This window comes from Miscanthus floridulus, chromosome 12, assembly GCF_019320115.1.
Source record: "Miscanthus floridulus cultivar M001 chromosome 12, ASM1932011v1, whole genome shotgun sequence".
Taxonomy (NCBI): Eukaryota; Viridiplantae; Streptophyta; class Magnoliopsida; order Poales; family Poaceae; genus Miscanthus; species Miscanthus floridulus.
Window position 1 is genome coordinate 81,704,386 of NC_089591.1, and position 13,169 is coordinate 81,717,554.

A 13,169-nucleotide genomic window follows, 5' to 3' on the forward strand; every position below is an offset into this window, starting at 1 on the left:
TGGACACCGCCAAGATGCAAATTTTTTCATGTGGCTTCTCCTTCGAGACAGAATATGGACAGCAGCATGACTGCAAATGAGCGGGTGGGAGAATAATTATTTCTATGACCTATGTGAAAGGAATTTGAAAACCTCTACCCACCTATTCATCGAGTGCCCTTTCACCCCTCTAATCTAGAGCCAAGTTGTAGCATGGAGTGGCTGTCGAAATCTACGGTCACCACAATGGACAGAGGGGACTGACTGTGAAGATTGGTTCTTGGTCGTGACCAGAGAAGGCACCAAAGCGGCACACACCTTGGCCATCCTCACCCCGTGGTGCATCTGGAAGCAATGAACACCCTGTTCGCTCGTTGGTTTCAGCCAGGCTTATTCAATCAGCCAACAGTATTTTTCTCTAAAAAAAAAACCAGCACCAGCCAGCCCAAACCAGCACCAGCACCAACCAGCGAACACGCTGGAAATGCAATAGTCTTCAGAGATTCGAGACGCACGGCCCAGGCAATGTCCATGAAAATCAAGGATGTCTGCTCTCTTTGGTCCATGGCAACAAGGGAATTTCTCAAGCCCCTTTTAGATCGTAATTTGTCTGCAAGTAATTAGCTAACGGCTCTAAAACCACTAGAACGGTCTGTTGTAAGTGGTAGTAGTGCCTCTCGCGCTTGTAGAGGGTGTTTCCTAACCTCTGTAAAATCTGGAAGGAAAGTAACTCTGGAGTGTTCGAATGCAAGAAATGGAGCACCTTGGTTATGCTCGAAACAATGGAGGAGGAAGCGTCCACCTGTTTTTTTTTTTTGCATGGGCAAGACATTTACGTGCTGTTTGGTTGTTTCCACAGTAACGCAAACGTGAAGAAAATTAGTTCAATCGTATCTCCCACTGGTAACGTCGGCAGCTTTAAATCATTTACGTTTGCGTTACCAAACAGCTCATTAGTGTCTTTGTTAGCGCGAGAGTTGGTTTTGTACTCCGTATTAGCCAGATTGTAATTCCCTCTTCTTTGCCAATGAAGTTGGCTCAATCTTATATCCCATTAATTCTGTAAACATATTTAGATACGTTTTAGAGTGGTTAGAGAAAAAGGTAGAAAAATAAAAGGTACCAATACAAAAGTAATGAAAATTACCAAACAGATGGGCACAGTACTGAAAACATTAAGACTACCTATTTTTTACTTTTTTATTATTTAATAAATAGTAAATTGGTAAATTTGATTTATAAATTGTATAAAGTGAAAACTGAAAAGTGAATCGGCTATACTCATGGCTCTAGCTCTGGACGCCCCAACCTGCCGTTTAATTTCAATCATAGGTCCACGGTTTATCGGATTTCCCAGCCGGATAAACCAACCTAGCCATGAAGAGCCGGAACCAGCAACTTTAATTAAGGGGGGCGGATAAATATGATGACACGCATAAGTGTATATTTCAACAACTTTTTTAGTGCTTTTACATGTGTAGTTAGTATTCATAACGAAAAATAGGTGAATTTGTCGCATTTTCACAATATTATTGTCGGGTATCGGTATTAGGGATACCCGAAGAAGGGATCTGAGGACCACGAACGACGACTCGCCTAGATAATCAAGGACGTACTTCAGTCTTGACCGACCCCGAAGGGACAGTCTCTGTCTCGCCCAACCCTGAGGGCACGGGCCTCGTGTCGTCCGACCCCGAGGGTACGGGAGCCATCTCGCCCGACCCTGAGGGCACGGGCTCCGTCTCGCCCGACTCTGAGGGCACGGGCTCCATCCCACCCGACCCCTGGGGCGCGGGCTCCGTCTCGCCCGACGGGGACCCATACCGTCTCCAACCACTACGGGTCTGAGGGTACGACCTCGGGGTCAAACTTCTGACACCGGGAGGGAAGAGGGCATGTCTCGACGTGACCCATGGCCACGCCCGGGGGTTCACATCGCCAACAGTGATGGGTGCGTGGTCGTTGTGCTACCTACTCCTCGTACGGCCGCTGACAGGCACGTCGGTTCACCACGCCGTCTGTCGGGACGGGATGGGACGCCACAACCAGCTAATGACGTCGGGGCATGGCACCAGTGGTGAACAGGAGCCCGACGTGGAGCCGTCCCCATCACCATCTACGACGTCGGTGAGACCCGCATGAAGGAGAAGAAGGACCCGACGACCCTGGATGCCTTCTTCTCCCTCGCTTTTCTCCTTCTTTCTCTCTGTAACATGCGCCTTCCCCTTCACCTATAAAAGGAGAAGCAGGACGCCCCAAGAAGAGGGACAACTAACGAGCACACGGCTGAACAAGCTCAGCAAGACTCAACTCCATTCGATCTTTTCAACAGAGACGTATGAACTTCTCCCTCTCTCGCTCGTTTGTAACCCCTACTACAAACCAGTACCGGTAACACGAGCAGCAGCAGACTGGACGTAGGGACATTCCGTCCGAACCAGTATAAATCCTTGTATCCTCCAAACACATCATCCGGGCCAGACGCGCAGATACAAATTTACTAGCCGGTGATCCAAAACACCGACAATTATGATTAAAAATAGATGAATTGTCGTGTTTTTGTATTGTAGATTAACAAACTTTATAGGTATATTTAATAAAGTTTCACTGTGTTAGGGGGGGGGGGGCACGGCCCCTGCTGCCCCCTGGCCATGGAAAGGAGGTGGAGAAGAAGAAGAAGAAGACAGCCGCATGATTTTATGGGAAGCTGGTTGATGGACCAGATGGCTATGAGCCTTTGACTGCATGCATGTTGACAGCATCAGAAGATAAGTCCTGGATGAGTAGGTTATTGAATCCAAATTAAAGTATGTGCCCCCTCCTGAACCGAAAAAATATTGTAATTTTCCTGACATTCATCAGCTTGCCTTCTCTTCATTCATTCCTCACTATTTCTCTAATGAACATTGAGCTACGTCGAATGTTCACACACAGAAGCACCAAATGTCTACGTATAATGTTTATATGTTGCCCCAAATAACATCGTTGCCTACATTAGCCTATGTCCGTGTCATGTTTGGTTTCGAGAACGTCTCGGGACAGGAGACGGGACAGGACCATCCCCTTATCGAATACAGTAGGGATTAAACCCCTCCTGTTTGTACAAAAAAATACAATAGGAATCGATCCGTCCTCCAAAATATGAGGGACGAGCTCATCCATTCCTTGCATCGAAGGTGCGCTCGTGAGACCATGGCTGCGGAGTGGGAGAGGTCTTGGGGTTCGGGTTTTAGGGGCAAAGTAGGCAGTTAAACAGGTTTAAGACGATTTGTGAGCTCTCGGGTTGATGATGTATATATTGAGTGGGCGTCCAACTCGATCGTGAGGTCAGTAAATGGATGAGCCCGAAGAGCTAATGGGTGATGTGGGTCAATACTAGAATGGAAAATACAGCGGCTTTAGAGTAGAGATTCATGCATTGGATATCCATGAACAAGCTAACGAGGGCTCGTGTATGGTTTAACACGGGAGTAGTCTCATTAGTGTTGGCATGAGAGCTCTAGCTCTTCGTGTTGTATTGGCCACTGCAAACAATTTGTTCGATGAAAACCGTTCGTCATATGCGCATTTGCTAGGGCCTAGGGGCGACAAGGATAACTTAAACTACACTCTCCTATGCAGGCTTTGACATTGGCAATACCTAAATTGCAAAGCCCTTTATTTGTCATCTTGAAACTGTTGGGCTGGTGACAACCAGCGCTTGCACAATAGTAGCAAAGGAGGCAAAAAAAAAGTGAACTTGTTTGTGACTGCATTTGTTTTCAGAAAAAGGAGGCAAAAAATATATACAAAAAATGAACATGTTTGTGACTGCACTTGTTTTCAGAGCTGCGCATTGATCAGTTGCTTTGCTAGCTATATAGGTTACTCCAAGTTTGTACTCCCTCCGTTGGTTACTTATAAAACCTTTAGGTTTCTCTAGATTTATAGGTTTTACCAAGTACTTATATATACGCTATGTCTAAATGCATAACAAAAATAATGCATCTTAAAAAGTTAAAACATCTTATAATTTGGAACGAGGGAGCATCATACTATAAGTTTTTGCTTGAACATTGCTGTTGCGTTGGCTCGACGTCAAAATTTATGTTGGAAAAACAAGTAGTGCGCAGTGCGCTAGACACGGTGGGCGAAGCGGCGAATATCTGTGTAGTGTAGTCTACGGAGTACTCCGTATGTCGCTTTTATCATGGAGGACATGTTACTGTTGCCATTTGATAACCTTATTAGTTTTTACGGTGCTAATGCTGTCTCTGAAACACTTGTTTAGTTCTCCAAAAGTGCATTATACAAAAAAAAAAGATTTCCCGTTTGCCCCAGGTGAAAAGTGTAGAGAACGTTAGCCACGTGAGACTCCACGTCATCCGGAGGCCCAATGGGCCTCTCCTACGTGTCACGCCCCGCAGCCACTCGTTTGCCGCACGCTCACGTGGGCTCATCTCCCGTGCAAAACAACAGATCCGACCAACTGGTCCCACGCACCAGCAGCCGCGCCTCCCCATGCTGCATAATTGCACACTCCGATCCACTGCTCCAAACACAAACACCGTGCACCATCCGCAGCAACGAGCGCAAGTCCCGGCCCCACCTCGCCCACCAGAAAGCAGTGTCCATGTCCATAGAGCTGCAACGGGGCACAGATCGCGCCGGCACATAAGATCCTGCGACGTCGCCATCGCCTGTGGTGGCTGAACTGAAGGCAACCGCCTTTCGCCAACAATATCCCGCGGGAAAATATCGTCCAAGGAAATCCGGGCCACGCGCTGCGATTGGCTGCGGAGGCTCCACGCTGGCGTCCGGGCCCACCCCTTATCCTATCTCCGTGGCGCTCCTCGCTCCTCGGCCCGGGTATAAGTACCGCCGGTGAGCTCGCCGCCATTCACCGTCTCCGAACAGAGTCACTTCGCCACGAACAGCAGCGCATCTCAGTCGCTGTCGTCGTCCAGCTGAACTCGGCTAGCTAGCTACGCTCCAAGCTCTCCGCACCACCGGCCATGGCCCTGCAGGCGGCGCTCCTACCTTCCGCTCTCTCCGTCCCCAAGAAGGGCAGACTCGCCGCCGCGGTGAAGGACACGGCGTTCCTATGCGTCCCCCAGAAGGTCAGCCACAGTCAGTTGCTGTATTGCTCATTTGCACGCAAATGTGCTTGAACATATCATTGACAATTGACATGATTTTTATCGTGAGCATGAATGCAGAAGCTGCAGGCGGCGTCGCTGTCGGTGCGAACGCAGGTGGCGACGGCGCCTGTGGCCACGCCAGGGTCCAGCACGGCGGCCAAGGACGGAAAGAAGACGGTGCGGCAGGGCGTGGTGGTGATAACGGGCGCGTCGTCAGGGCTGGGCCTGGCGGCGGCCAAGGCGCTGGCGGAGACCGGCAAGTGGCACGTGGTGATGGCGTGCCGCGACTTCCTCAAGGCGGCGAAGGCGGCCAAGGGCGCCGGCATGGCGGACGGCAGCTACACCATCATGCACCTGGACCTGGCCTCCAGCGACAGCGTGCGGCAGTTCGTCGACAACTTCCGCCGCGCCGGGATGCCGCTCGACTCGCTCGTCTGCAACGCCGCCATCTACCGGCCCACGGCTCGGACGCCGACGTTCACGGCGGACGGGTACGAGATGAGCGTGGGCGTCAACCACCTGGGCCACTTCCTCCTGGCGCGCCTGCTCCTCGACGACCTGCAGCGGTCCGACTACCCGTCCCGCCGCCTCATCATCCTCGGCTCCATCACCGGCAACACCAACACGCTGGCCGGGAACATCCCGCCCAAGGCCGGGCTGGGCGACCTCCGCGGCCTCGCCAGCGGGCTGCGCGGCCAGAACGGGTCCGCCATGATCGACGGCTCCGAGAGCTTCGACGGCGCCAAGGCTTACAAGGACAGCAAGATCTGCAACATGCTCACCATGCAGGAGCTGCACCGGCGGTACCACGAGGAGACGGGCATCACGTTCGCGTCGCTCTACCCGGGCTGCATCGCCACCACGGGGCTGTTCCGCGAGCACATCCCGCTCTTCCGGCTGCTCTTCCCGCCGTTCCAGAAGTTCATCACCAAGGGGTTCGTGTCGGAGGCGGAGTCCGGCAAGAGGCTGGCGCAGGTCGTCAGCGACCCCAGCCTCACCAAGTCGGGAGTGTACTGGAGCTGGAACAAGGACTCGGCGTCGTTCGAGAACCAGCTGTCGCAGGAGGCCAGCGACCCGGAGAAGGCCAGGAAGCTCTGGGAGATCAGCGAGAAGCTCGTCGGGCTTGCCTGAGCTTGCCGGCACGGCGACGGCGACACGACGCTTGGTGGAGGTGGAGGCGCGAGCGTGCGCTGTCAACGCTAGCTCGTGACGTCGTCACGGGGTTGGTGATGACTCTGTCGAGCAGAGCAGCAGCTTTTGCTTCGTTGTTTGATCGATGTGTACCATTAGCAACCATTTTGTTTGTTGTTAGGAGGTGGTAATGACCGTCAGACAAGAGCCTGTAATTGTTCGATCATGCATTGTGTACAATTTTTTTTTACAAACCATGAAATAAAACAACAGGCTTAATATCTGTGTTTTTTTTCAACAAACAATATCAGAAGACTGGTTTGATACATAAGATCATCTCTGAGAGTACCTAATATTTTCTTCCTAAAAACATGAAGTTTTACAACTCCTAAAAAAATATTGGAAGAAATAAAAAAGACCATCTCCAAGAGTTTCTAATAATCTACTCCTAAAATATAGAAGACAATTTTACATCAGGAATCATATACTATTTCTAAATTATCCTAACCACTTTTATATATCCTTTCTCTCTTGTATATTTGCATCATGAACCATTTCATACTCTTTATTCTTTTGACGCCCTTCCGCCTTTAGATTGGTCGACAAACACACGTGGGAGAGAGAAGATACGCGCGATCAGGGTGATTTTTCATAAGTTCTAAAAGATTAGGAGGATGGATTAGAAATTGTTGGACAGGGTTTTTTTCTCATCTTGCTAAAAACCAAGGATTAGAAATTGATTTAGGGAACTATTGGAGATGCTCTAAGAGGCAAACTACCTTAAAGAAAGGAAAGAAAAAAAATGCAAACTTACTTGTCTAGTGGGCAATAAAATTAGGAATGGCCCATTTTTCATATTGAATACAATGATTTTTACTTATACAAAAAAATTGTAATAAGGTTATTGATTCTACATAAGCAATAATGAACTCAAGGCAGTAGAAATACATTGGTTCTCTAATCAGGCTGCAAATCCAATCAAAAGTCCCTTTAGCACTAATTAACTTATTTGCTAGAGAGAGACAACAGACAAGAGTATCTCTTGGGCCAACACACCCTTCTTTTTATTTATGCCAATCTGAACGTGGATTTCAGAGTTTCACGGGCATTAAATACGCTCACATGACACTATATTAATAAAGAGAGATGATGAAGGTTTCATATGAGTAGAGCTGCACTGTTTTCAAAATATGTGTGTGTTGAAAACTAAAAAATGAAACTCCCAATGAAACTGGGCTTAGAAAAAAAAGTCCCAATCTAACTTTACGATTTAGACAAGAGAAAAGACAAGGGGTTTAGATATTTTGTCTAGGATTCTCATCTTCCAATCTAACTCTATCACGGGTTTTAGAAGCTTTGAGATTGTTGTTTAAAAAATATTGTTAGATGTTTATTAGATTTTTCTAGTAAAAGAGTTATTTTTGAACAAACCCACACGAGACGGTATCCATTTCTATTTCTATTGGTAGAGAAGGAAGGTACAATACCTAGGAACAAAGCAAAATTAAAAATTAAAAGCTAATTACTTTATTAAAAAGGATGATATTGTGTTGAAATCCACATCTAACTAGAGCTGAAAGATAATAACCAGTTTTGAGAGTCGAGGGAGATAATTTGTCCAGTTTTAGGGTTTAAGGATAAAACCTGAACTCCGATAGCAAATAGTCCAGGGTAAAAATGACATTTTTCTTTTTTATATTTAATGTCAAGTAAAGGTTTGCTTGAAACAAAGAAATGTAGAGCATAAAAATAAGAGAAAATAGAGGATTAGAAAACACATTAACTTTATAGCAACGTGTGTTTAGAACGTGGGATATGATTAGTATAGACATTTTAGAGTTAGCTGCAAACTCAACTGCTAAGAAGAAACTTAGCAGTAAATACTTTTTGCAGGAATGCTAATTTTCGAGTACGCACGATCCGATGGTGTGGCATGCACACCGTCGCGGTTGTCCGATTCGTGGGTGGAAACCGCTCGGCCGTCCGATTCTCGCGACCCCCACCCGACTGTTGCGCAGGCACTCCCCGGCTGCCGTGGTAACCTCCCCGACGGCCACTCGTGCTCTCCCTGGCGATCGCACGCTCTCTCTTGGGCGGCCACGCGACTCATCTCCGATGATCGACGCCAGCGTCCGCGCGCCGGGCGCCCGACCGCGGCATCTTCCCTAACTCCGGCGAGCTTCTCTCCCCCCCCCCCCTCTCTTCTTCCCCAACTCTGGCGGGCTTAGAAGGGGCTCGGGGGAGGCAGGGCGCCCAGGTGGTGGGGACGGCGGGAGGGCGGCGTAGGAGGTGGTCGGGCCAATGCGGTGTTGGGAGGGGGGAGGGGAAGGAGGAGGTCGCCGCGGGTGGTGGGCACCGGCGGGGCCGAGGACGAGGAGGAGGGCGGTGCTGGGAGGTGGGCGACGCGGCCGGCGGCGAGGGAGACGCTAGCCGGGGGTGGTAGGGGAGGAGGCATCATGGGGGAGGAAGGGGTCGTGAGGAGGAAGACGAAGGAGGCGTGCGGACGAAAGTTTCTACGCCTACGCACCTGGGCCGTAGCAGTTCCAAGGATTTAAATCTTCGTTTACAGCTGTTTGAGAAGGATTTAGCTAAGTTTCCCCACGTATAAGTTAGCCCTTAGCTGCCTGATATAGCCGGCTATAGCCTATTTTGAGACATACATAGCTAAATGATTTAGTCGGCTATTTAAAACAATGAGCAGTTCCCTACTTTTTTCCTTTTACAAAGCTATAGATCAATTGAAGACGTGATGCATAGAAGATGGCACATAGTCTAGCATATCCCTGCTTTGCGTCAGTATGAGTTCAAGCCATTTGTTCTTCTTTTTTTTAATCATGCTCACTGGAGTTTAGAAATCTTTTGTTGGTTTAGTGGGACTAAGAGTTTTGGTGGGAGGGGATAAGAGTTTAGAAGGCCAATAACTCCTAGTCTCCTACTAATCAATTCCTTGGGTAGGGGTGATAATTGGGTGGAAATTATATATTCTTGTATACTAAAAGAAAAATACATCATTATCGTTTATCATGATTTGCCATAAAATTTTTCGTTCAAAACCTTGACATTAAACAGGAGATATGAATTCCCTCTCCAACTTTGTCTGTTATCTCCCTCCCTCCCGGGCCTGCTGCTGTGCTGTCTGTCCATGGCGCTTCAGCTACCTTTTCTGTGGTTCATTCTTTTTTTTTTTTTGAGAATTTTCTTTTTTTTAGCAACAATTTTTTGAGAATTTTCTGGTTCATTTCTATGATCTTCCTTTGGAATTCCCCCAGTCCAGACAGGCCCTAATTGGCCACGGCCCCACGGCCCACGTTCCAAGGCCAAACCTGGCACAGCCCCATTTTCGCCGCAGCCGTTGGCCGGCATTGCCGCGCGCTGGCCGTGGTCCACTGCATCGGGCCTCGGCTGCCGTCGCCTTCCGCCCCGCCCTGGCGCAACCCCTCCTCGCCGCGCCGGCACGCCGCCCGTCTTCGTCTCATCTCGTCGGCTCTCTTCCTTCCTCCATCCCTCCCTCCAGGGCCTGCTGCCTCTCCATGGCGTGGATCTGGATGGTCCTCGCGGCGGGAGCCGTGCTCCTGTGGGCGATCTCTCTGGGGCGGATCCTCTCCTACTCCTCTCCGTCCTGTGTGCCCCTGAGCCCGCAGTTCATGCCCCTTCTCCGCGGCGACAGGAGGAGCCGGAACGTGCTGCTCGTCGTCGCCCACCCCGACGACGAGTCCATGTATGTTAGTTCTCCTTGTGTTTTGGATGCTCAATTGCCATGTCTGTGGAACGTCTGCTCAGTTCTAGTTTGATGTGTTGCTTGATTCTTATCGCTTTCTCATCTTTTGTGTTGCTACAGGTTCTTTGCTCCAACTATTCTTTTCCTCAAGTCAAAAGGTCACAGTATTCACATTCTGTGCATGTCTCCAGGTTAGATGGCAAGCAACTGACGCTGTATGTTTATTTCTGTTGGCATGTACATTTGTTTATCTGAGCTCAGCACAGAACAGGAATGGCCATTGTAATGTCTGCTAGGATGCATCATAAAACTGTCATAGGTAACCATGATGTCGGTTTACTGTATGCTTGAGAGCACACTCCAGATATTCATCTCTGATGCAAGCACGGTGCTTAAACATGCAGTGCCACTGTGTACACATGATTTTTAGTGAGTTACCAACGAAGTAAAAATAGTACTCTGCACATCTCAAGTGCTATGGAAGCTTTTAGCAAACAAGTTTAATAGTATTTTTCCCCTGACACGTGAACAATAAATCAAATCACCCATAACAAACTTACTCCTTCCACAGGTAATGCTGATGGTCTCGGAAATACTCGTAAAGAAGAATTGTACCATGCCTGTGAAACCCTTAAGGTACTCAAATCCTTAACTAGTTCATTTTACCCTCAAAGAGCAACCTTTGTACAGTTCCTGAAGCAGCTCATGTCATTACAGATTCCACATGAACAAGTTAAAGTTTTGGACCACCCGAAATTGCAGGTACTTTATTTTGAGTCCATACTTGCATACGTCTACATACTGTTTGAAAACCATGTGATCTTGGCCCTATATATTTCATAGGATGGATTTCATGAGAAATGGGACCATGGACTAGTAGCAGAACTTACCATGGAGCATGTCCAACTATGGGCCATTGACACGGTAGTGGCTACATCTCAGAGACCTTATGAACTTCAAAATACATTGCATTTTTAGTATGCTATCTGCTTTTCCTCTCACCCGTATTAAGTTACCTCGAGCCATTGATGCTTGTTTCTTCGATCCTCCAGGTTATAGTGTTGAAGTAACATGAGTAGTTAAAGTACACAAATGTGCCAGTCTGCATTTTGTGTACTATACAAGACATGTTTACAAAGGAATTCTCACCCAAGTCACCAGTTCTCCTTTTTTTTGTTTACTTCTCCTGAATAATTTAGCAAATGACATATATTGGGGTTATGCTTGTTCTATATCATTTCTTTTCTTAAGAAAAGACACTTGTGACTACAGTTTGCGAACTGTGCTTAAAATCCTGAGAATGAATCCTTGCTATCTGATACATTTTAATAAATTTCCATAATTTTCAAATCTCAATATGATTTCCTTGCTAATAGTCACGTAGTACTCTATACCATATTCAGTTGCTTTACGCCTTTACCTTCATTTACTACATAACTAAAAAAAATTCTAGTTTTTTTTCTTCCTTTGATGGCCGCTGCTTACTGATGCAATATTTGATGCCATTTTAGATCGTGACATTTGATTCATACGGCGTATCAGGCCATCCAAACCACAAAGATGTTCATCACGGCATATGGTTAGTTCAGTTATCTGGTATAGAACTGCATGATTAGCCACATGCATGAATCACTGAAATTGTTTGTTAACAATGGGATTCTGGTATGTTGGGCATCAGGCCTGTTGTTCTTTGACTGTGCACAGCTTGTTCTCATTACATTTACTTGTTCATTTTTATACTACACATATGCATGTCACATTTATGAGATAGTTTTGCATTTTTATCACTGAGAGTCTAAAAAACTTTATTTCTATATGACAGCAAGTTTCTCCATGCGAACAGGCAGGGGAATGTGGAAGCTTGGGAACTAGTACGTTTCTTCCCTTAAATCCTTCTACAGCCTTATTATTTGGATTTACTTCTCAGACCGATTTTCACTTTACCGAGGAAGAGAATATGTGTGTTACTTTGTTGACTTTGTCAGTGCTATGTTTAGCTGAAGCTAGGAACTCTTAATTTTTCTTGGAATCGGAAACGCGTAAACTATAATGCTACAGCCTACATTGCCATCTCCTTTTGGTTGATGACTTTGTTTTTTTTATAATATATATTTTTCAGAGATTTTGCTATTTTATGAATGAACATCATTTCTGTATTGCTAAACTTCATGGTCACCTTATCTTTACTTTACCTTTTTTTTGGGTCTTGATTGCACCATGTTTTTTCTTCTTGCTAGAAGAACACATTAGTGTGGAGGAAAGATGATCCATGTTGGATTATTTGTAAATGCAGGCAAGCCTGAATATTCTTCGCAAGTACAGTGGTCCGGTTGACATTTGGCTTTCTTCGTTGATCTCCTTCTCAAGGTCAAAGCAGTCAATCTATACTCTAGTTAACAGTAGCCCGTCCAGAAGCTATGAGGCAATGGCTGCACACAGAAGTCAGTGGGTTTGGTAAGTCTAAGAGTGTATCATATTTGCATTTTCATGGAGAAAGCATTGTTTCTGCCAACTTGAATAGAGCGCTGGAGATCAATCCACTTATAGCCTCTATAATTTCATAACGAAGTTTCTGATTGCATCGTATTTATATAGTTCCTCGCACTATATCATCACCAACATATAATGAGTCACTGACTTACTGATTGCGGCCAATATATCATCAAAGACGGCATCTCTCAACACCTTTCCTGTATCAGGAAACAATAGGGACCATGTTTAACTCAGTAGTTAGGGAATGTCTTTTTTCTCGTAGGGAATCACTTTTCTGAATTGAAGATAATCAACAGATTCCATGTGTCTTTGCAGGTTTAGAAGATTGTTTGTCATGTTCTCGAGTTACACATACATCAATATGATACAGAAAATTTAACATGTGATGTGACGTCATATCAGAGCAAGCCGCAATTGTCGTCTCCAATGTCGCACTTGTGTATTGTCAACTGTATGTGTCAATGGTTTTTAGTTGTAGAATCTCTAGAGGCAGTGCTCATAAGGTGACTGTAGGTCTTCTTATTCCCAATTCTGTACTATAATATTGGAGTATACTCACCGGCTTGGCTTATGGGTGTGGTCAAACGATGTCTAATTCGAGTTTGACGTCCTTGACGAGCTGACCTGTTAACTAGTCCCCCTTTTTTTTTTTTGAAACTGCTAACTAGTCCCTTTTGTACTACTGCTTCTGTCCCAAAGGATGCAATTCTAGTTTTGGACCGAGTCAA

The 13,169-nt window shown here is 46.6% G+C and overlaps 2 protein-coding genes across 2 annotated transcripts; both read left to right on the forward strand.

Moving 5' to 3' along the window:
* Positions 1–4,843: 4,843 nt before the first annotated feature.
* LOC136496466 (protochlorophyllide reductase-like) lies at positions 4,844–6,513 on the forward strand. The gene is made up of 2 exons (XM_066492148.1): positions 4,844–5,078; positions 5,178–6,513. Exons 1-2 carry the CDS (start codon positions 4,974–4,976, stop codon positions 6,228–6,230), a joined length of 1,158 nt encoding a protein of 385 aa, XP_066348245.1. The 5' UTR covers positions 4,844–4,973; the 3' UTR covers positions 6,231–6,513.
* A 2,994-nt stretch (positions 6,514–9,507) lies between these two features.
* LOC136497996 (uncharacterized) lies at positions 9,508–13,073 on the forward strand. Its single transcript, XM_066493916.1, has 9 exons — positions 9,508–9,948; positions 10,069–10,139; positions 10,520–10,584; positions 10,666–10,710; positions 10,792–10,872; positions 11,460–11,527; positions 11,771–11,819; positions 12,242–12,402; positions 12,757–13,073. Exons 1-9 carry the CDS (start codon positions 9,761–9,763, stop codon positions 12,818–12,820), a joined length of 792 nt encoding a protein of 263 aa, XP_066350013.1. The 5' UTR covers positions 9,508–9,760; the 3' UTR covers positions 12,821–13,073.
* Positions 13,074–13,169: the final 96 nt, after the last annotated feature.